The sequence below is a fragment of the Macaca thibetana genome, chromosome 8, assembly GCF_024542745.1.
Source record: "Macaca thibetana thibetana isolate TM-01 chromosome 8, ASM2454274v1, whole genome shotgun sequence".
Lineage (NCBI taxonomy): Eukaryota > Metazoa > Chordata > Mammalia > Primates > Cercopithecidae > Macaca > Macaca thibetana.
Window position 1 is genome coordinate 80,050,001 of NC_065585.1, and position 24,658 is coordinate 80,074,658.

Here is a 24,658-nt window from a genome sequence, read left to right on the forward strand (position 1 = left end):
AGGAAAAATGTGTTGCCTTGTAGTTTGTGTCTTTAGCGTAGGTTATCAAATACATTTTATATTTTCTTAAAAAAAACCTCGACATTACTAAAATACAAATGCTCTTTTATTTTTCTTTGCAGAATTATTGGGGAACAAATACGGAACATTTGTGTAAATTTGGGGTAGTTGCTCCAGTTGGATACACAGTATTTTCTGGCATATTTATAATTTCTATGAAGATCTAGGTTGCATTTCCCATATATTCAAGCAGTTTCCCTTGCATTTTATGAATAAGATGACACATATTGGGAAGTAAGGCAAATACACTAAAAGGAATATGTGTTCGTGTTCTGTATAGTTATTACTCTTAAAAAATCTAGTTGTAATTCATCCACTCTCTTTTTACTTTCAACTTTTTGCTATTAAAAAATCATTTTTATATTTCAGTATTAAAGCAGAAACATTTAAATTTATTAGACCAGAAGAAATGGCAGATTCCAGAGTTATAATCTGAGTCCATTTAAGCCCATAGCTAGAGCTAGAGATTTTCACTGTTGGATCCCTCATAAATTTACAAGTCTCCTATCATTGATGAATGAATAAAAACAACAAAAATCCCAAGCAAGTTTAGATCCACCTAGATAAAGGCAGTACCTTCAGCAGCCTGGATGGTTCATCACAACCTCGGTTACCAGCAGAGGCCAGTGCTGTTCATTACGAGAATTTAAAATGATGGGGCCGACTGTGATCTAGAAAATAATGTGTATGTTTTTTCTTTCAAAAGATAGAAGGTTTATGCAGATCAGAGCAAACTTATTTGTGAATTAGTTACATAACAAATAACCTCTGCAGATAGTCATAGCTCAGTTGTATTTCTCCATATTGAAAGAGCATGAACTATATGTGCAAAGGCAAGACGTACACAAATATTTACCACGTGCCACGTGGTATGTGTGTATGTGCTTATTCTTCTTGTCTTCTTTAGGAAACAGTTTTATGTAGTTTAAATGCAATGTCTTAAAAAAATTAAACTTTTATCATTATAAGAGGAACAAAGATAACAATGACAAAATAATTGCTGTACTTTTTCCAGGAAGTAGGATTTTGGCACTATTACAGCAAAGAGAAAAGATGTTCTTCTTTTTACAGAAATTTTGCATGTCAGCACACTTTGATTATAAAGCAGAGTTGAGAAAAGGAACTGCCAAAGTCTGTTTAAGTAATTTAAAGCAATCATCTGCTGTAAGAGGTTATGATAGATTTGTCCTTTTTTCAATGCTCTTCAGAATCTCTCTTTAAAACTATTCTACTCTTATTTTAGGCAAAGAAAACAACTCTACGTTTTTTCTATATTTATGTATCTTGTTAAGATTCTTCTTATCGTGACCTCAGTAAAACATTTTATCTATTAATAATTAGTTAAGATCTCTATAATTACATTTAAATGAAAATTTAAAATAAGTTGGTAGATATGAGGTTTCAGTAACTGTTACTTGGCACTTAAATCTCAGTAGGAAAAAATTGCTGATAGAATGGAAGTTTGAGAAACTCTGAGGGAAAAGTAAGAATTTTTCAGTTATCCCAGAAAAAATCTGGGGTGGAGTTAGTATTTAGAACTGCAGGTTTTAGATATAGGAAAAAGAAAAGTATAAAAGATAATTCAGAAAGACAAAGATAAGAAAAAAAGATAATGCAAGGAGTAAAAGCTCTCAAAATTGGAATTTTGATAAATCAGTTGCAAATAACCTTGATGAATACCACTTCTTAATGGTTTATTTGAATAACAGATAAATAACTTAGTATAATGGTACACGGTATAGGCTCAATAAATGTTATCTGTTGTTATCACCAAATGACATTTAACCTCTGCGATGTCCCTATGTAGTTTATATTGTTTTCTTCATTTGCAATTATTTATGAACATCATGCTCAAGTCTACCTTACCTCATAGGAGCGCTCTTTTGATGACTCACCGGTGAAAAGAGCAAACATACTCTAGAATGTCAAGGTATATTAAAACTGTCACATGGCTCAGGTGAATTGCAGACACCTAATGTTGTTCAGTGACATATTCTCAAATTGAGAAAAGTTACAAACATGGTCCAGTTGTGGGATATTAAAGTAAAGGGAGATGCCTTAAAACTGGAACTGGGCAAAATCTGTAATACTTTTTTAAAAAGAATATTATAAATTATAACTCTAGAAGTGTGAGCTTGCAGTGAGTCCACATCGAAATTTGATGAAAGATTTGAAGCCAATTGTGAGTAGTTGGTGTGGGACGGGAATACAGAAAGGAAAATACTAAGGTCCTTTAATAACAAATAATAATGCTCATTAGATACAATCCATGTTAAATATATTAACGATTTCAATATTCCAAAGTAATCTTATAGACATTGTTTCATGTCATCATCACCAGGATACTCTGGAGGACAGAGTCAGCTATTATTTCGTCACTTTTACAGATGAGAAAATTCTCAGGGTGCTAAATACCTCATCTAAGATCATGGAGGTGATAAAAGAGAAAGGCAGGTCTTTAACTCAGGTTTTCTGACCATACCCATGCTTTTCCCCTCAGGTCTGTCGGATACCAGAGCCCTTGAGATCTTTTTTCATTATCCCAGCTGACAGGGGAGAGGAATTCTTTGTATCTCAGTTCTACAAAGTCAGGCATGATGTGCATGTGGGCAAGATCAGGCAGCATGGGCCAGAGGATCATACAGTTGGCTGAATTTTTAGCTTCAAGATAAGATATTATGAATGATAATATTAATAATTATTTGAATATGTGCCTGCCACTGTGTTGTTTTATGTATATTAGGTTATTTAATTGTCAAGTATTTTTATTCAATTATTGAATAATGAGGTTCAGAAACATGACTTAACTAACGCAAGTCATACAGCTAGATAGTGGCAGAACCAGAAGTTGATGCCAGATCTAACTTTAATGCCTACCTATAATGACTGTCACCTCAGAAGAAAATGCTCTAGAAATGGACTGGAGACCTTGACCACTATTTTTTATAAGATATGTATTACTGATTCTCAAATGCAGTTGGGTTTAAGGATAAGGGTAGAGCTAGAGGTTCACATTAGAATCTTGTGTGTATTTTTTTTAATATAAGTGAACTTTTTATTTTAGAATAGTTTCAGATTTATAGAAAAATTACAAACATAATAGAGAGCATTCCTGTATACCCCCTCCCACAGTTTCCCTTATGAACATTTTACATTAGTGTGGTATATTTATAAAGATTATGGGTGTTATTTTGAAAAAGCTCATTTGAATATTATAAAATAATTGTATATTCGAAAGCTTAAAAGTTTACATAATTCAGACAATAGTGAAGTTTAACAACATCCTCTCTTCTGATGAGGATTTACAGAAGATATAACTTTAGGAACTTCTAACTGGAGGAAGTGAGGGAAGGATATTCTACAAAGAGGTACATCAGAAACTCAGGGATGTAAATAGTGAAAATTTTCTATCTAATATAAGGAAACAGCAGTTAAAAAGTGAAAAATAATGATTTTGATGTTCATCGGATTTTCAGCTCAGCACAAAGCTAAGGTGGTTGGATAATATAATGAATGCTGGAAACAGAATGTGAAAGGATTGAAAAACAACTTTAATGAAAATGCAAATTATTGTATTTAGATCTAAATATCAACTTTGTAAGAATAGGATGAGAAATGTGACTCAGCAGAAAAGGGTTTACAGCAATAGTTCTCAGCCTTGATTGCTCATTGGAACCACCTGAGAGGCTTTAAACACTTTGCATACCTTGCCCTACCCTTAGAGATTCTGATTGCATTGGTCTGGGGTGCAGGCTGATGGCTTTAAAAGCTCCCTAGGTGATTCTAATGTGCAGCCAAGATTCAAAGCCTCTAATTGAAAGGTTTTAGTTAATACAGTGGTTCTGATTCCATTAGACTGGAATGGGGCATTTATTTTTTTAAACAATCCCAGGTGATTCTAATGCGCATCCAGGGTTGCTGATAATCTCTGGGATATCAGAAAATTTAAAACAATAGTGATATTATTTCAAAAATCTGTTGCTCCTCTGCTAGCAGGAAATAGTAATAGAAGCATGGTGTCTAGGGACAGAAATTAATAATTCTCTACTTTTCCAACTAAAATAGTACACACCTGGTTGTGCCAAGTCTTAAGAGGCAGATTGACTAGTTGAATTCATCCAGTATGGCAAAGGCTAAACAATGTATCATCTCTGACACACAATTAGAAAATGGCATGATAGTTGGCTTTACATACTTTGAAAGTGTTGTTATGTGGAAGAATGATTAGACTTTTTTGGCCTGTGTGTTTTATAAAGGGTGGAAATTAAAAGGAGGAAAATTTCACTTCAATATGAAAACTAGCTTTCTACTAAAATGGACTTTCTGAATGCTACCATTGGAGTTATCCAGTTAGAAAATGTGTAGTATCAAATTACCAAAGGAGTAGATTTTAAGTGTTCTCACCACAAATAACTGATCAGTATGTGAGGTAATTGCATATGTTAATTATTTGACTTAACCATTCCAGAATGTATGTGTATTTCCAAACATCAAGTTGTACACCATACATATATCCAATTTTTATTTGTGAATTAAATAAATAAATAAAAGCAACTGTGCAATATCTTCAGTAGGATCTCTGGAGCATTCCTGTTTATATGTATCTTCCAACTTTGAAGTACCTAGATTGCATTGTCCATGAAGTCCAAGTCCATGTGCTGTGTTCCTTTTTCACACCAGCAACAGCGGCTCAGTGCTCCGAGCAGAGTTGGGCCTTAATAAACATTTATGGAATATATGAACGCTGAATTTACATGTCTGTATTTTATCTGTGAACCAAAGACTGTGTCTGAGATGCAGAGTGAAGATAGGCATTTGTACCAATTCAGATTTATTTTTAATCTTACTTAAGATATACAATTGTTGAGCCAAAGATTAATTATTTCGCCTCAAATTATATGATTATCACAATTTCTTATTTAACTTCTCAACTGTCTTGAAGATAGTTATGTAGAAATGCACACACACACACTCACACACACACATCATGAGCTTCACTCCATTCCATCACACCTTCCAGAGCACACCACCTCCATATCCAACCCCTCTCCCCCTTTTACAACCACCTTCTCTTTAAGATCACCCAGTGTTCAGCCCCAGTGACTGCAGCACGGCCTGGCTGTTCATTTCACTCCATCCATTGCTGCTATCCTCTGATCACCATGGCTAATCAAATGGCATGCCAGCCTGCACCAATCATTAAGATGACCCAAATTAACAGCCTGGCCATGTCACAGTACATTCATTCCACATATACAGACAGGGCCTAAGTGTGAGGCAGAAACCCAGATATGCTTATTTGTTTTTGCATTGTAACATGCATTATTGATTGTCATGAGCTGCTTTAGTGCTTTAAATCTGCAAATGAGAATCATCCGTCCCTTATTAGAGCCAGAATTGAGAACTGAGAGCAAAAGAGAACATGTATATGCCTTTTTTAACCATAAATTTTTATTTGTTATTTTCCTTCACAGTTGTGTTGTAAAAGATTTTAGCTCAAGACATTCCCTGGCATCTCACTTAGAAGGGATACTTAACCAAAATAATTTTGTATTCTGAAAAGAGAAAGAAGTCTTCCCTAGCCAGGTGAAGAATGTAGTGCATGCTCTGAATTGTGAGATCGTAGAGGGAATTTTGTAATCCAATTTCCTAGCGTATACCGGTCAGTAAAGCTCAGTTCTTAACAACTCACAGGCAGCCTTATCTTAATCACAGTTGCAGTTGTTGGCACCTTGCGGTGCCTGGTGTAAATTTTATCTCAAAATATTTGCGTTCTTGATGGCCATTTTTCGACAATGCATTCTAATAATTAGAGTCCTATTACCTGCTAAATGTTAGTATAAATTAACAATCCATTATACACAATAAGTTTTATAAAACATTTACAGATAGAGATCTTCTTTAATTAAAATTAACTTCCATGTGAAAGCCAAGTGCATTAATGACTCACAATGACCTTTTATTACCTGCAGTCCCCTGTTTTGGCTGGATGATTGACAGCTTGCTGTTTGGCTACCATGTTGAATTTCAGCTGACAAGACTTTTCATTTTAACTCAATTTGCCCGCCTATCACAAGCTGGTGGCAGGCCAGACCCAAGTCACCCAGCTTTGCCTCAGCAGCTTGCTCTAGTTCTCATTAGTACGCATTTATTCAGTGGAAATTGGAAGACAAATGCTTGAAGGCATGTGAACTAAGTATAGCAAATTAGGTTTAAAGACTGAATATTTATAAGTATATGGAAAGTTTTTTTTTTAATTCTAGAGCGAATTGAGAACTGAGTGCTAGCTTTGGTATAAAAGAAATTAAGATAGAAGGGGGAAGATTCTAAGAATAACAATACTATAAGCTTTTTCTTTCCATTTTGGAAACATGTAAAATCTCTCTGACAACACCTTATCAAATAAAAACCTGGCTTCTCTTTCATGGAGTGCTTGCACAAAGAAGTTTAGCACCTCATGTGTGAGAAGGGGGAAAAAATGAGGGTCATGTTCATTTGTTGCTTGGTTATCCCTTGGTATGCTTTAAATTGCCTTGTTTGTTCGGCACTAGCACAGAAGCAGATGTTGCTCTACCGTGCAGGATAATTTACTGTACCTCCTGGTGCAGCATGGAAGTCCTCCCAGGGCCCAGCTGGTCTGTCAGTGGCACTGGCTGGTGTCTGCTCAACTATGACAACTACAAGTAGAGGCTGCAATTTTTTTTATTGTGCAGTTGTCATTCTTCTCAACGTATAGCTCTGCCTGCATTTGTACTGGGGCTGGTGGAAAAGCTGCTGGCTTTTGTGTCTGGATGTTATTCTGCAGAGCCATGTAAGCTCTACTCTCCATTGTTGATAATAACGCAACTCATTACTTTTGTCGTCTAATGATTATCGGCATGATCGCTCAGAGCGAGAGCCAACCTCATCTCGCACACATAACTGGTACTGGAAGGTAAAACAGATTTGTCACTTACGATCTGACCGCTAAGCCACACTTTGCGCTCCATTATTGTGATTAACTTCTACATAAGATATGCTTGCCCAATTGTCATTTGTGATACTGCGGTGGGCGCAAGCTGCCATGCTTCCCGAGAGCACATCAGCCAATCAGATTTGACCATGTTATTCGGACTGTTACATGCCTGCTCTGTCACAGCAGCCATCCCACAATTATTTTGCTTTTGTGTTTCTTCTTCCCACACCCCTACTGGACTTGGGTGAACAGCATTGCTACATATGTCAGCTACCATTTCACACCACAAGCTAAAATGATGCTGTGCTATTGTTGCTCCAACAGAGCCAGCAGCAGTACATGGGAGGCCGACCCTTGCTTTTCACCACAGAAACGTTGGTCCTTAGTGCCCTGCCAGCTGAAATCCATCGTGTCAGGTGCCTTGTGGCTATCTGCAGTAGACCCCATGCTCCAAAACCAAAGTTCTTTTCTGGCCTCATCACCAACAAACCGATTTGACTCTGCCTGATTATAATAACGAAGGCAGTCCAAGAGAATATGCACTGCCTCACTGTACGTCACATTGAATCACCACACTGGCCACACAAAGCTGACCGCAGCCTCATTTCTTTAGACAAATGCATGCTTAAGGAAAAACCTCCTGGGAGAAAGCACCCAAAGCTACTTGATAGCCTTATGCAGGCTGTGCATAGATTTCAATTTTACTGAAATAACATTTATTTTTGGCTGATGCAAGCCCTCACGGATGGGCCTGCCTTTAATAATCTAATAATTGAGTACTCTGTGTTTCAGAGCTTTACCGAACACTGAGAAACTGGGCTCTGTGTGTGTGTGTGTGTGTGTGTGTGTGTGTGTGTGTGATTTCTAAATTGCAAGTCATAAACACGACCATTTGTTATCATGTGAAGGGGGAAAAAACTCCATTTGGGGCTTTTTTTTCACATTGCTGATTAGAGAGAATCAAGCTTTATATTCTAGGACCCATTCACGCTGGTGGAAACATAGTCAGTTTTGATTATGAAGAGAGAGATACAGACCTAGACAGGAGCTACACGCTGATATGCATGCTATCAGAATGATTTATGCAAATTATGCATATTATTCCCAAAGGAATTCCTCCTCAAACTGCCAGGATAAATTGCCGGAAATTAGCCATAAAATCTGTCGTGCTAGGAGCAAAAGGTGAAGGCCATTGGGAAAGCAAGGACATTCGGCTTCTGGAATCTTCCAGGATATGATGGTGCCTGTTATTCTCCCTGGATGCTGAGGAAAATGTGGTTTTCTTCTGAATCCTCTAAAAATGTTTTCCTTTTTAAAATTTTCCAGCAAATGTTGACTCACATTTTATTTACAGCTAGCATAAAAGAAATTAAGTGTTAAGCTGTCTCAGAAAGCACTACTACAATTACTTTACTATTAACTGCCTAAGTGGTTATTAAATGGCTAAGCCTCGCTTTAAAGCATCAGAGTTCTAAAGGTTTGTGGAATGACTCACCAGCTGTGTATTTTAACTGGGATATGGTTTTAATTTCAAACATGTATACCCATAACACAACATTCCTCTCTAGCAGGATCATCCTCTCCTACAAAATCTTAATGACTTTCTGCCCAGGTACAACACTGATGCCTTCTACCTGTAAGATGCCCCTAAGCCTTGCTGGAACCAGACCACCGCCCCTGCTCACATCCTGTGCAAAGCCACCCTTGGCTCCCTCTTGGTGCTCAATGTATGGGATGAAGAAACAGTATCCTTTTCAATCAACGCTATTAGTCATGAGCTTTTATTGCAAACTGAGAGCACTTTTCAGGAACAGCCCTATCTTAATAAGCTATCATTTTTTTTTTCCTTCAGAAAGCACCATTTTTGAAGCTTTACGACTGTCTTCATATTCAACCACCATTCGTTTTGTTGAGGAGGATTTGACTCTCAGTGCAGAGACCGGGGACTACTGTGTGCGAAAGGGAGACTTGGTAGCCATCTTTCCTCCAATCCTACATGGTGACCCTGAAATCTTTGAAGCTCCAGAGGTAAGTAAACATCAAGCCTATAATTGCTACTTCTTAGATCCTGCAGGCACATTCCTCTTCCATCCCTCTCTCTTCCTTTTGCCACTTTGTTCCAGAAGAGGAAACAGACAGCTTGATGGCTTCTGTTTTTCCTCCTGATAAGAAAGCTTTCCTCTTTACTAAAGTGTTCCCTAAGGATATCTTTGAAAGGTTTCATGATCTATAAAGAGAAATATAGCGATGAGACTAAATGCTAGTTGCTTCAAATGAAATGGACATTGCGCCTTGGCCACTATTACATTTTGGCCAAAATTGTATTTTGCTTGGTGGAGAATTACTGAAAACCATGGAGGGCTAGCTAAGGTGGCTTAGAGAATAAATGATGATAACTATTTTGCTAAGTGTTTCCAAAGTGAGGTTGACTGTTCCAAAGTCAGATAGTATCATTGCTGTAGTTAAGCCCATATACTTTTCCACCTCTTACAAAAGGTATGTGCCCCTTCTTGATCAATTAGTATGGCATTATGAACTTTGAGATTGTAAAGCTGCTGCTCATGGGTGAAGCTCTGAGGGTAATTGTGTCATCTCCTTGTGTTTTTTTCTGAAGCTGGAGTTAATGAATATCAAAGACTGGAAATTAATCCACCCTGGTTCATCCCTTAATACCACTTCAGAGATTCACCACCTGCATGCAAATTGAATGCAGTTCTATTCTGCCTGTGTTTTTCAGGAAGTAATGTTGCTGCAGCAGTTTTTGTGTGTAAAATGCCTTTTTTTCAAAGGGAAGCTTTGCTGCTCTTTTTGAGCAATTCATAGGTGGACCACCTCTAAATCTAGTTGCTAAGTTAGATGTTTTGCATCCAGGCTGAATTACAATGTTGTTGAATTTTGAAAATTAACAAGAAGAGAGCAGATTCAAATACAATTAGAAAATTTGCATTTATTTCAGCAGCAAAGGTGAATGACTTAAGTGTGGGGGAGTGTACATGTAGTTTCTGTGTGTTTCAGAAGGAAGGGGCATTGTGTGAATGACAATAACAAATAGGTTGTAGAGTATTAGCAAGTGAAGGAACATTCTGCAAACAACAAGCTTTATCTCCACTTTTGTAAATATCGGAGGACAAAATTATATACATAAATGGATATTCAATAAACAGGGCAAATGAATAGCCAATATCCAATATCTGGAAAATATTTTTAATTTTTATTTTTATCTACAATTATGCATTTATTTAACTTCAACTTACTATTTTCATTATGTGATTATTCCACTAGTCATTAAGTTTATTATTCATATCATGATGTTAAAATTAACGTTAGTGTTATCAAGAAACAATAAATGTTTACCAGATTACCGCTGTCTTTATATCACTATGCTTTGGACTCCTCTTATTTCCTACCCTCATGATGGAAAATACCTTGATTTAGACTTTTAGGAACTTAAAACTAAAAGTTAAAAATCGAAAGTATGCTAATTTATATTTTTTTCTTTTGGAATACTCAATAGCAATGCCCAGACTTTACATAATAAATCAAATAGTAATCAGAAGGGCTTGCCTCATAAAAAATCTGTGGCAGAACAAAATTGCAATATTGTGAATACTGATTTAGCATCATTAGAGTAGCTTTAACTTGAGTTGATGAACGCTTTCTATTATTTACTAGATTTAACATTAGCCAATTATGCCTGACTAATTTTAAAATAAACTAGCTAATTTATTGTCACACATTGTTTCCTTGAAATTAGTTGGAGAATGCTGATAATTCCTGGCACAGAAAAAAAATGATATAGCTCAGAACCAGTTTTATAGAACTTGGGAAGGTCTTATTCATTCTATAAACATTTTCTGAGTGACTACCACTCTCAGACATATCGATTATTCCTTTGTTTCTTAACAACTTCATATGGCAATAAGTAGATGCTATAGATGTCCTTAAAATAGATGCCCATCCCAAGCCACCATATACTGACAGTAAAGAAAAGGAGATAGTTCTAGAAAAGTCTACCATGAGCCATTTGTTGCTGAGAGCATGGTTCAGGAGCTCATCAGAGACACATTCATCACTACCTGCCTTTTGTATCCAACACACCTTGAATGAGAAAACCAAGCCTCAGATGTTGATTACAGGCAATAGGTGTTAGGCCAAAAATATAAGGAAGGCAGATACAGGGATAATTATTCCTGGAAGACAGAGAGACAAAAGCCTCAGCAGAACATAGATTCTCCCAGCCCAACAAGGCATGGTTTCAGAATTTCCAAGCTCCAAAAGACTCTAATATTTGGCATTCCAAAGACAGGCCATGGTCTTCCATCATACTTGAGAGCTATTGGATCTGCATCTCCCTATTCCTGGAATGCCCCTTCTTATTTGTGCACCCAGCAGGCTCCAGATTACTCCACAGGAATCACCTAATCACCTCTTCGTTGACAGTGTGCCTGATTTCCACCTCATTCCTCAGAGAATTTGCCATTGCTCACACTGTGGCCTGTGTGTACCCTTGTTGTGGGGTATAACACACAGTATTTTGCAATTATTTATTTACTTGTCCTTGCTTCCATATGCTGTAAGCTCTAGAAGAGGAAGGACTATGTCATTCCCATCTCTGTATTATCAGTGTCTAGCACACAGGAGGCTGTACACATAAGTTGAATAAATAAGGGGATGCTTGGATAGATAAATGTACTTAAAGTGAAAATATGCTTCAGTTATAATTTTAAATCAGGACAGATATTGCACATTAACATATGTACTGGGCCTAAATAGATCAAATAAAGAAGTGATTTGTGTATAAATATAGCAATAGTATTGGGAGTGTTAAGTACTGTGGCAAAAGGAGATGCCAGGAGACATCTAAATAGGACCGCTGGCTACTTCTGAACTAGCCTTCAGCTCTTGCAAGCATTTAGACCTAGTTTGGTGAAGTCATTTTGATTTTTTATTTAAAAGAACCTGAAAAAATAGACTTTTGGGTGAAGTTCTGAATTTTTAAATATTTGGAAAAATGAAGTTTAAAATACAATATGGAATAAATAAAAGGTGTTTTGGGACTCAATTGAGCCTATAAGCTGCCAACATGTACCCTCTATATTAGGAATTATTCTTTCCCTGAATATTGGTTGCTTAACTTATTGTAATGTTAGCCATTCAGGTGGCTCAGTAGTAAATAGTGATGATTTCTTTTCAGCCACACAAGATACAGAACTGGAGCTATATAGAAGCTCCATAGAGAAGACCAAATCTAAATCTGTTCATTGGCTTTCCTAGGTCCAGAGGTGCTGAGGGATAAAGGGAGACGTGGTGACATTGTGGGGCTCATAGGGAGAAAAGATCAGACATTTAAGGTGGCAATGCATTATATAACCATGTAGGTAAAGAAACATGGTGAAATAACAATGTAATTCCAAAGCCTTTGGAAGATCCCCCAAAAGCTCTGAAGATGAAAGATCTTCTTTGTTTAACCTAATGCAATTCTGCCCTATCTACTTCTTAGAGTTGTAGAGATAATAAAATGATTAAAAAATTTGAAAGCCCTTGAAAAAATTCTAAATCACTAAAAGAATTGTGGTACCAATTATTATTTTGATTATTGCCACTGTTCTTAGCATGACATGACAGATGAGGAGGTACTCTCAATAATTTTTTATCTGTATTGCCAAATGGAATAGAGATTGTGCAACTAGTAGACTTAAAGGAAACAAACACATATCAATTATTTACTATCTAGAAATCACTTTGATGGGTATAGTGAGTGATAAAGAAATAAAAAGGCCCCTTCCCCTACAAGCTTGCTGTATAGGGACTCACATAGCTAATTTCTCATAGTCAGGTGCTTCCTATTGAGAAAAGGTTTTTGCCATACCAACAAATTCACAATTCTACTTACCACATTGGAACTATCAGTGTGCTGGTAAACCAGGGCTCTGAGCCCTGATTTGTAGTGTTTGTCAATTTTCATGGTATAAACTACCCCCTTGGCCAATTTCATGTTACTAATGTGAAGACCCTAAACACAGAGTCAGGAAGAGATGTGCACACTCTGACAAGCTGGTCAAACTGTCTGCGGCACACTGCCAATTTGAACCCAAGTCATGAAGATAAAAAGGGACTTCTGTACTCTGCCATCTTGCCTCCAGGGGCAACAGTGTAGCCCCTTAGCCATCCATTCAAAACACTGACTTTTTTTTATTATAAGAAAATCATATCTTTTGTCTAATTTATATTCCCATACCCAAAATTATGAATTGAGTGGATTCAAGACATGATCCTATTGTGTGTCACCTACTTCAGCAAGACCATGTTTTATGCCTTGTAACTTCAATGCTTTACATACAGGAAGTGCTCCAAAAAAATCTGTTGAACTGAACTAAACATAGTATTTGGAGAACACAAATTAGGGTGTTATGCAATCTTCCTTTGTCACGAATACCAAAATCTTTTCTCTATCCAGAAAATTGTGTCCTCTATCCAAACTTGATTTCTAGCGCTTCAATATTATGCAATTTTCTACTATTTGTAAACACTGAATATTCATCAACTCATCATACTCTACATATTTATTTACTCATTCAATATCTATGTTTTCTTCAAAAGCTTGAAAATGGTTTTAAAATATACTTTTTTCTCATGTATTTATTCATTAATTCAACAAACATATATGGAACCTCTACTATGGGAATAGCATTGTGTTGAAGGCTTTACACATACAGAGATAAATAAGAAAATGTGATAGCTCCAAACTCCTAGGCTCTACCATCTCCTGAAGGTTAGCTCTGTCTTTAGCTTGGTAGCAGTTCCAGACATCATAGTCACACATGATGAGGTCCAGAGGAGGAAAGGTAATCAACCATTTATTTTTGTTTTATTTTCTTCACAAAAAGGGGACTTCTCCTAGATGTCCCCATAGATTTTCCCTTGTAGCACTGACCAGATTGTTTCACAATTCTATCCCAAACCAGTCAGAGACCCGAACAGTGCGATTACCAAGATTAGTGCCTAGACACATTTTATCCAGAAGAACAATGTTGAGGAGTCAACTGCAACTATCATTAGAGGAACAATGGGGAACTTCTGTGTCTTATACCTTCTCTTGTGATTTTTCTATTCTCATCCATTTAATTGACTGTCTTTAATTGTGAAGCACCATGCTTATTATGGTCGCTGTAAAGAATTTCAATCAGCTCGATGAATTCCAAGATTAAGTTTTTCCAAATGAATGGATACATCTTGAGCTTCCTGTATGTTTGTTCTGTGTCACTGTGACCCCAGAATCTCAGTGGTGAAATTATTATACCCGCTCCCTTTTCAGCTAAAACAAAACTATATCCCTAGCAGCTGACACAGGCCCTTCTTAACATTGGTTCTTGCTTAGGTTTTCCATGCCTAGGCAATAGGGCAAATTGCAAATAAATTTTAACTCAAAAATATATTTATGCTCCTGCGCCCTTTGAACTTGGTGGTGGTCACAGAGCTAAAGACAGCGGCCATTTCCATTTTAGTTTCATAAAATAAACAACCGAATAGGAATTTCTAAGATGTTTACTATGAGAAAATTGAATAGAATGTCATGGAAACTAGAGGGATGGTGTTACTCGTTGAGTAGAAATTTGAGGGCACTGAATATAAACACTAGCTGAAGGTCATGGGTTAGGAGCACTCCTGCATCATGTGTTGACCATGGGCCTCTCGGAGGTTAGCACATTCATTTTCACAAAGAGGAACCTGAAAACCACGGTGATTTCTAGCTTATGTATGATATCAAGACACTAAAAAGTCATAATCCAAGCTAAGTTTTCATTTTGCATTTGCTGGCTTAACTAGTGGGGCTACAGTGAGAGGCTTCCTAACAAATCATATCATAGCAAAGCTCACTTAAACTGATTTGGGTTAGGCAGGGAGCTCTTGGATAGAGGGCCAATCTCCTCAGATTGGTCAGCATGAAGGAGGAAGCAGCAGGACTAAGCTCAGGCAAGCAAGCCTGAGTCCCAGGAATGGAAGAAGTTCACCAGGAGAGAGTTATATTTAGTAACTCTATCTCCAGTGACCCTGTATGTCAACAAAGGGTGTCCTTGTTCATTCAGCATTGATTAGATACTGTTTGGATACATCCCAGAACTATGGTGAAATACACATTTCAAAGGGCTCAAAATATTTATCAGGAATTGAGCAGTTATAAAAATGCAGATAAATTTTGCCATTATCATTGCATCCACTTGCAAGTCGGAAGGAAATGGGAACTACTTAGAATTTTTCTAAGCTCAACTACTCTTCAAAATAAGTATTCTACATAAATAAGGACAAACCCAATACTTTTAAAGGAAATGGTTCACTGTCCTTAACAACACTGGCTTTGAGTGAGAAAATTAAATCATTTGTGATGAATTCAGAATCTATCCACATATTGCAAGGTTTTCACCTTAACCTGAAATGCTTTGGATCTGACCTACTTTTTTGCATTTGACTTCATGTAGTTCATATCAAAGTTGTATGTGAGCAAGTCTAATGTTAATGAGCACCAACTACAGGAAATACTTGGTCGTTTCCATGCAAGCCACAGACATTAATTTAATCAATGGCTTAATTCACCATAGGCTTAAATAAGGTCACTCAGTCCCCTCTAAGAAATTCAAGTGAGAGTTGAACCATAACCCTTTGGCAGCAAGGCAAAATTAAGAGGGCAGGCCCAACACCCTAAGTAAAGCAGTCCCATGATTTCCTGTAACAAAGTAATATAACTTATTTATGAAAACACATCAGAAACACCTGCCACCCTAGAGTAAACCCAAAAAGAGCTGATTTTAATAGAACTTTCATGGAAGAAATTAACTACAACATCAGAAAACAAACATTGATTTTGTGGCTTAGCTCCTCTCTAGTGTTTTACCTGAATCTTATTATTTTATATTTGTTTATTCCAAACATCAGCACTGGATCCTAAACTAATAGTTTTCATCTATCAGTAGCTGGTGGGGAAGGGATAAGAGAAACTCAAATTAGGAATCCACAGTTAGGCACCTCCTGTGGCTAGTTAGGATTCATCAGACGTGGGTAACAATGGCGGTCTCACCGGAGCCCTTTTCTTCTATCCAACATTGGTATAATCAAGTGCGCGTATGTCAGGACGCACCTTAGGGAGCAAAAATAGAGATATTGACACTATACTTGGGAAGCTCAGCTTAGGAGAAAAATACAAGCGGAGAAAAAAAGTCATACAGCTTTTTCATATTTCACTTTGATATGGCGGAAGTAATTTCCTAGTAATACTTGAGTTTTTTGAAAGTTCATACTTAATTTGCACCCAGTCAACTTTTTCTGCTGTTCACCTGATTAAAAGGAGCTTTTTAAGACAGGCAGAGAGAGCTAGCAACTTTGTGGACTTGAACTCAAACTATCTCATGTAAAATGTTAATTTAGCACTGTATTCTTTTTTACAGGAGTTTAGATATGATCGTTTTATAGAAGATGGTAAGAAGAAAACCACCTTTTTCAAAAGAGGGAAAAAGCTGAAGTGTTACCTAATGCCATTTGGAACTGGAACCAGCAAATGTCCAGGCCGATTTTTTGCACTTATGGAAATAAAGCAGTTGTTGGTTATACTTTTAACTTATTTTGATTTAGAAATAATTGATGATAAACCCATAGGACTAAACTACAACCGCTTGTTGTTTGGTATTCAGTATCCAGATTCTGATGTTTTATTTAGATACAAAGTGAAATCTTAGAGAAGCTAAAAGGACAGAAAACAAATCTATCGAAATTACCCTAAACATCCTAAGCTCATCTATTTCTTTTTAATTTCTGCCAATGTAATTGCTTTATTTGTTTAAAAAGTGTTAATTTCTATTTGATCTGATATCAGTCCAGTTTGTCCTTAGTCACAAAGCCTATCATAATATAAAACAGGATGGTAGCATGAAAATGGACATCAAAATCAACTTAAGGGTAAGCTCAAAACAGGGTTGTGGTTATTTTTTTAGTTTCTCCTTGTGATTTTTACGTGTTATAATAAGTGTACCTTCACACCAATAGACTGGGCACTGTGGAATTTAAGTCACTCAAATTATTCTCTAATATGTAAAATTACACTTCGAACTACTAGAAAATTGTGCTGGAAATGGACACAGTGTAACAAAGTCCAAATTCTCACAGAGGAAGGAAATTAAATTTCCGTGACTTGCACTGGATGAAAATGTTCCCTTCAAGTATAATATCAATAATACCTATATTTCCAGGATATGTGTGCATTAAATGAGTTTTTTAGTAGACTAAATGCTTCAACTTCACTTCAGTATTTAATCATGCTTAAATGTTCCTCATTACTTTGTATACTATGGCTCGATAGAACAAAATTTCTTGTCATTTAAGACCTTTCATGTCCAAGTTAGATACTGATAAGATTTAATGTATAAGAAAACACAGAACCTATTATATATTCAGAAATTGCCCTAGACATTAGTATTAGGTTTATTATGGGAGCAAATGTTGAAATAACTACGGCATTGATTATAGCATTTGGCTTTAGTATAAACTATAAAGGTTATGCAAACATTGCAATTAATCCTTTCCTAAATGCTTCCATGTATATAAACTGAGAAGGTAGATGTAGTATTTGGTTTTGATGTCTCACCTTTTGGATTTGGAGTTCATGTGTTCTATTTTGAATTACAACATCATGTTATGCAGTGTAATTTCATATGACACATGCAGCATTGTGGTGTGAATAATTCAAAGATTTTTTTTTCAATTGAGACAGTATCTGACTGTGTTGCCCAGGCTGGTCTCAAATCCTGAGCTGAAGTGATCCTCCCGCCTTGGTCCCTTGGGAACCTGAACTACAGGCATGTACCACCAAGCCCAGTGATTCAAAGATTCTGATATCAGAGTACCATATGAATGGCATCTGGCATAAATGGTGATGCAATATATAAGCAGGCAAGGCAGGTAATAAAGTCCAGTTAATTCATGCTTCATTAATTGGAATTTCTAATATTTCAGAAATTTGCTACTGTTTTGAGAAAAGGAAACTGAAAATATTTACAAAATATTTATTTAGTAAATAAGATAGTATAGTATGTATTTTATCCTTCCTGAAGTACATGTTCTGAATGTTCCTTCAGTGAAGGTCTGCTGGTGCAAATTCTATTTTTGCTTGATTGAGGGTGTCTTTATTTTTACTCTCATTCTTGAAAGATGGTTTTGCTGGATGCACAAATCTAGATTGACAGTTATTTCCTCACAACACTTTGAAGATATTGCCCGTTCTTAAGGCATCCATTCTTGTTACTGGGAGGATAGCCGTTAGTGAGTTTAATTACTCAATAGGTAGTCTGTCTCTTCTCTCTGGCTACTTTAACGTGTCCTCTTTGCCTTTGATGTTCTTAGTTTCTTTCTGTTTCTCATGCTTGCATGTCCTGCTGCTTCTTGAGTCTGAGCATGGGTGTCTCCCATCAAGTATGGAATCTTCTCAGCCATTCTCTCTGTGAATATTACTGTTCTCCCACTGTATATTAGGTCCCCTCACTCTACCTACATCCTTTGATCTTTTCTCACCACACTTTGTATCTACAACTTAGGCTCCACATAATTTCTTTAGATGTCTCTTCCAGTTTCTTTGAACAGTGTGTCTAATCTTCTGTCCAATTCATCCATTGAATTTGTTTTTTCCTTCTTTTGGCTTTAACTTCAGGTTCATAGAGTTGAGTGATCATTCTGCTTATACTCTTTAGTTCATGATACACAATTATAGTTGGTTCTAACAAGGCCCCTCTGGCTTTATTTACTTTTTCTGTTTTGTCCCTAATACCCACTTTCATATCCTTTCCTAATATCATAGGCAAATATTCTAATATGTTTGATGTATGTCTTGGTATGTGTCTGTTTTCATGTAATATATATTGAGTACCTATTTTCTGCAAGTTTTATCCTTCCAAATTTTCTTATGAAGTGCTGTGATTTTAAAGATATATTCATATTTCTGTAGCATATACATAGTATACAATTATATTTAATCTATTGCTTCTAACTGCTGCATAGCATTCCATAATGTGCACACATTTTGTTTTGATAATCTAGTTACCCAGTGATGGACACTGTCAGTGGGACAGTTGTTGTGGGAGAAAGGCCAAAGCAGAACTTAAAAGCTCTTCTGTCACCTATCCTCACACTACTGTGCCTAACCATCTCAGCCCTGGGCTGCTAAAAGCCTTGTCCCCAAGCCCCACCCATACACACACACACACACACACACATTTATTCCATGATAACTTTAATTCTCCCTCAGATGTTCTAAATTTGTTACGTCCCATCCTCAGAGCCATCCAATCCTCTCCATTCTGTAGAGTCACCAAGGTTGATTTTGAGTCAGAGTGTCAGCCTCCAGCTTGTCAACCTTCACGTTTTCCATTCCACTGAGTTTGCTAAGTTCAATGATTACATTTTTCAGTTTTAGAATTCCCTTTTGTTCTTCATATATGCTGGTTATTTTTTATAATATCTTGTACCTTTGTTATAAACTCAACATCCTTTTTCATTTCTTTAACTGCATGAAGCAAACATTTTAGATTCTGTATCTGATATTTCCAAATCGTTGGTGTTTTGTGGATCTAATTCTGTAGTTTATGTGTTTTTCTGTCTCTGTTACCTGGGATGGCTTGTTTACTGAGCCCATGTTCTTTGGAATTTTATCTCTGAAAAATCTTTACACCTAGATTTAAAGTTCATTTCTCAAGAGAGAATTTGTATTTGCATTTGTCAGACTGCTGATACTACTACCAAACTCAAATCACCTTAAAATTTCAGCTTGATTATCTGGGAGTGGGGAGTATTGTGGTTTCTAGCCCTAAATCAGGTAGAATATAACCCTATTATTAGGAATAGAAAGAAGACATATTTGGGGGTTCATTTGTTTATTTTTACATAGAGCTAAGATTGAGGCGGGCAAATATACTGACAGTTTTCTCTGTGGAGCAAAGTTTCTTTCTAGTTCACCTACTAAGTATGTTGTCTCTGCAAGTTCTTGGCTTTATGCAAAGGCCTTGGATTTTACACACACACACACACACACACACACACACACACACACACCCTGGGCCCTACGCTTTAGTCCACCACAAAGCATAGTCTGTCCTTTTTGTACTTGGATGTCTAGTTTGCCATGTTGCCTGAAGTGGAAGTTCTACCATATTTTTAAATTCAACTTAGTGGTACACTTTTGTGATGTTAAGGCACAGAGAACACAGGAAATTATTCCATTCCGATTTCTGCTTATTTTATAATTGGAGATGTGTACAGGAATTTAGAAATGTAAAGTAAGAATAAATGAAATGGTTGAGAAAAGACTATATAAAAGGAATGAATAGTAGAACCAAAACAAAACATTGAGAGTCTTGTGACAGTCTTAAATCCAGTAACTAAATAGTGTTTACAAATAGAAAAAAAAATGTCCTGGATAAATCAGTTAAAAGATGCAGATTCTGGCTGCGACATAACTGGCTTATTATTAAACAATTTCCCTCTCAGTGCTTCAATGTCCTCATTTGAAAAATAAAAATAATAAGGCCCTTTGACATCAGGGTTCATTATAAGGATTAAACACAGTAACATGTATGGATTTATGGGATAATGCAATATACCAATGCAAAATGTAATGAAGATACTTAAACAATGTCGTGCCTTTAAAAAATTGCTCTTATGTATTGTTAAAGGGAATCGTTTTTTATAGTCATTTGTTAATTCATTATTCATTTATTCAACCAAACATTTATTGAGCATTTTCTCTGTTCTAGATATGATTGATGCTAGACATTGTATTGCCCTTCCCCTTCAAGAACATACTATTTGTTAGGGAAAACAACACATAGGAAACCAATTTATTATAAATGCAGTTGTAAGTGATAAATTCATCTCTTTAAAACTATTTTAAAATTCTGATTTATCACTAGTTCTAACTAGCCTTCCATGAAAGTAATGGTCTGTAATAAGAAATCACTATGTATAATTATACACAATAAAAATATATACAACAGGTATTTTGATAACATGATAATTAAAACCAAATATAGTCATTGAGGCTCCAGAATATTTTAAAACTGTATTGTATATTGTAAAATCCCATTTTTTTTTTTTTTTTTTAGATGGAGTCTTGCTCTGTCACCCAGGCTGGAGTCCAGTGGCGTGGTCTCAGCTCACTGCAACCTCCACCTCCTAGGTTCAAGCAAGTCTCTTGTCTCAGCCTTCTGAGTAGCTGGGACTACAGGCACCCCACTACGCCCGGCCAATTTTTGTATTTTTAGCTGAGACGAGGGTACACCATATTGATCAGGCTGGTCTCGAACTCCTGACCTCAGGTCATCCGCCCGCCTGGGACTCCCAAAGTGCTGGGATTATAGACATGAGCCACCGCGCCCCATCTTTTCATTTTTATAGCTTCACCTAAGTTTTGAATTAAAAGAAATAAATAATTAATACCCAAGATATTGTTTTATATCAATGACCAACAGTAATGAAATGCTCGGTTGGCAGAAACTAAAGCCCTGAAGCGATTAAGAAAAAGCTACCTGTCACTAAATCAGCAATGCTTATAAGCAACCTAGAAGAAAACTTTTATCTGCTTTGTTTTGGCTTTCCTAGCATACTTCCTTATTTCATCTTCATTTTATAATTAAGTTTTGGGTCACAAGACTAAGGCAAAGGAGTTTCCATACTGAAAAGCTACATTTTTTAATGCTTATTTTATCATAAAAAATAATTTGGGTAACACTTTCTGCAAGCAACTTCTAACTTAACAGTAGAAGTTTAAAACTGTTCGAAGATCAAAGCACAAAATTTATCTAGGTTTTGATCCTAGTATAAAAGAATGGCAAAAATTATGTGAACAAGAATTACATGCCCTTAGAATGTGCACTTTTTAACCTGTTAAATTTGCCAATCTTGCAAACTATTATTTACTTGCATTGCATAATTAGATATTCATTTAACATACTCAAGAAAAAGTTAGCAAGCCAAGATGACATTGTAGCACTATTTTAAATTATAATGAATGATCACATAAAACTCTTTAGTATTTATCTAAAGTAATTATTACTCTACTTCATTTGTTTATCTAAATCAATGATCATTGATGTTTGAACTTTTTGGCTTAAATGTTTGTTTATACTACTTGCTAGAGTAAGATAAATTTAATACATGAAAAACTCTACACAATTTAATATAAGTAATAATTTGTCAATACTTATGTTTTAAAATATTTTTAGAAAGAGGAGTGCTGTATATTATTAAAACAATTTTCTGAAATTATTTGTTTAATATTATCTTTGATTTTAAAATGACATATATGTGGATTTACGATGAATCAAATTGTCCTAAAAGATGTCAGGTAAGAAATGCAAGTACTTTGCAAGTCTAATACTTACTGTTCTTTTATGTACATTAAGTACATAAAAACAAAACAACAAAATTTAATAAATTTTTATTAAAATTTACAACAAAAATTTAATAAATTAACTTTCAAAGCAAGGATGACTGATTGTGTCTCTTTATTGTCCTGCTAGGAACATGTTGGGTAACAGAAGATTTGATTACAAAAGAAAATTATTTGGAAAATAATTTTGCTCTCTGAATATCTCCTCATCTCCATTTTCTGCCCCCATACACATGTATTCTTATCATCTGATACTCTCCTGAAAGTACACTAACTATTTCAGAGTATGTTTCAATATATTTTAACTTATTATTTATTTGTAAAATAACAAACTCAAAAAATATCACTAAGTTTTTAAATGTTTATTCTAGGCAGGCTGACCTTGCTAGGTTACAATTCTTAATAATCACTATTAGTGTGGACAGAAGTATAAGCACAATAAATGGGAGAGAGTTTTTCAGTAGATATAATCTTTGTCATCAGCAGATCTCTTCACTTTACCACAGATAATGAATAAAGCTGAGTAATATTTGGACAGTATTCTATTTGTTCATAAAACTAAAATAAATTGTAAATAAAGCATATACTACAGAATGCTGGTGATGAAAATGAAATGTGGGTTTTTAGTAACTCTATATACAGTATTTTACTGGGACACTGGGCTTTTCTCAGAGACACTGGTGTGAGTCACTAACATTTTACAGGAACTGGCCTGAGACTGAGAAGTCGGCTAGAAGGTGTTCCTGTTCATTTGAACTAGTCAGCTCAGTATTGTTTATTTACCAACTGGGATAAATTATGTCACTAAATAGGTAACCTGTGAAATAATTATCTTTTGCTTTCAACTTTATTCTAGAAAACACTTATAAAAATTTGCAGAACTTTCCAGAATTAGCAATGATCATGTGAATAATAATGTGTATTTTCTTTTCAGGATAAAAAAAAAAAAAAACCAATGGCTGTGCTGTGTTTTTTGAAAAGTGTTTGATATTGTTTACTGTTAATTAATTACTTTTATAAGGAGAGACACGATATATCACAGACTACACCAAAAGTAAATGTTCAGAGATATAATCATGAAGCATTTTACTTCCCTTACAGCAAACTGTGCTCATAGGAGAAACTAGAGGAATGGAAATAACAGGTAAAGGTATCACTGTCTAATGATTCATCATTGAGTCAAATTGAAACATTTCTAAACATGAAACATATTAGTTGGAGATTCTTATTTGTGTGCAAGAGAATATTTACTATATATAACTTTTATTTCTAAGAACTAGCCATCATAGTTAACAAAAAATCTGTGTCATTATTGCCTGATACCAAAGTTTTTAATAAATGCTTTTGTCTTTTATATTAAAATTAAGGTTTGAATGAAATTACTTCAATTCCATAATTCCAAGGACTAATGAGTTTATTTAAAGTTTTATAAATGTATTTGTTTTGTTTATCAAATGGAATACCGTTAAAAGTATTTGTAATCACTGAAATTTTTATAAGTGAAAACTATACATGTGGTAGTTCTTCCTTCGTGCTGAGCAATTACACATTTATTTTTAAAAAACTTTTTATTTTGAACTAAGTTTAGACTTAAAGGAAAGTTACAAACATAGTTTTTATTTTTCAAGAAGGAGGTACTCGGACTAAACAATGCTTGCAGAAAATTAAATTAAGGAGTGGTCCTAGAACTTCACCAGTTCAAGATCTTAGTTAATTCTTGATCTTTGAGGATAGTCATCCACATCAACTACTCCACAGGACAACATGCTGTAAATCCAACAGAGTAGCAGGAATAGTTTGAGTATGTGAGCTACCCACATCTTCCATAGGCCAAATAATTGTTTTGCTTTCATAAACCATAATTTTGTAAACTTTTAAAGGAGCTTAATTTGTTGAATAATTACAGATTTTACTTAACTTCACTCTCTTAAGAAATCTGCACTTTAAAGAGATGTATGCCTGATGCTTCTCCAAAGGAAATTAAAGTAAGTTATTTAGACGCAGATATTAACTGACCCTGCTTCCCAATACATCAGACATTTAATAGAGAGTATCATTTCTTCTTTCCCAACTCTTCACATTTCTGTGGAGGCCTGCTTAGAAAAATCATTTCCTTTCATCAAAATCTTAGATGGAGAGCAGCAGCTCAGTCAGCCTGGCATCTGAATTTTGACCATAGCACTACTGCAGAAATAGACTGCACATGGCAAATGTAGCTG

At 35.6% G+C, this 24,658-nt stretch overlaps 1 protein-coding gene across 3 annotated transcripts in view; it reads left to right on the plus strand.

The window, feature by feature from the left end:
• LOC126961713 (cytochrome P450 7B1) overlaps positions 1-24,658 on the plus strand; it is a 206,887-nt gene that overhangs the window by 180,057 nt on the left and 2,172 nt on the right. For 2 of the 3 annotated variants that reach the window (XM_050802329.1, XM_050802331.1), the window contains exons 5-6: positions 8,868-9,043; positions 16,456-22,447. In XM_050802329.1, the coding sequence (XP_050658286.1) occupies positions 8,868-9,043; positions 16,456-16,743 (464 nt within the window). In that variant the 3' untranslated portion in view covers positions 16,744-22,447. Of the gene's footprint in view, positions 1-8,867; positions 9,044-16,455; positions 22,448-23,540; positions 23,584-24,658 lie in introns of those variants that run through there. The other variant, XM_050802330.1, reaches the window with a different exon arrangement.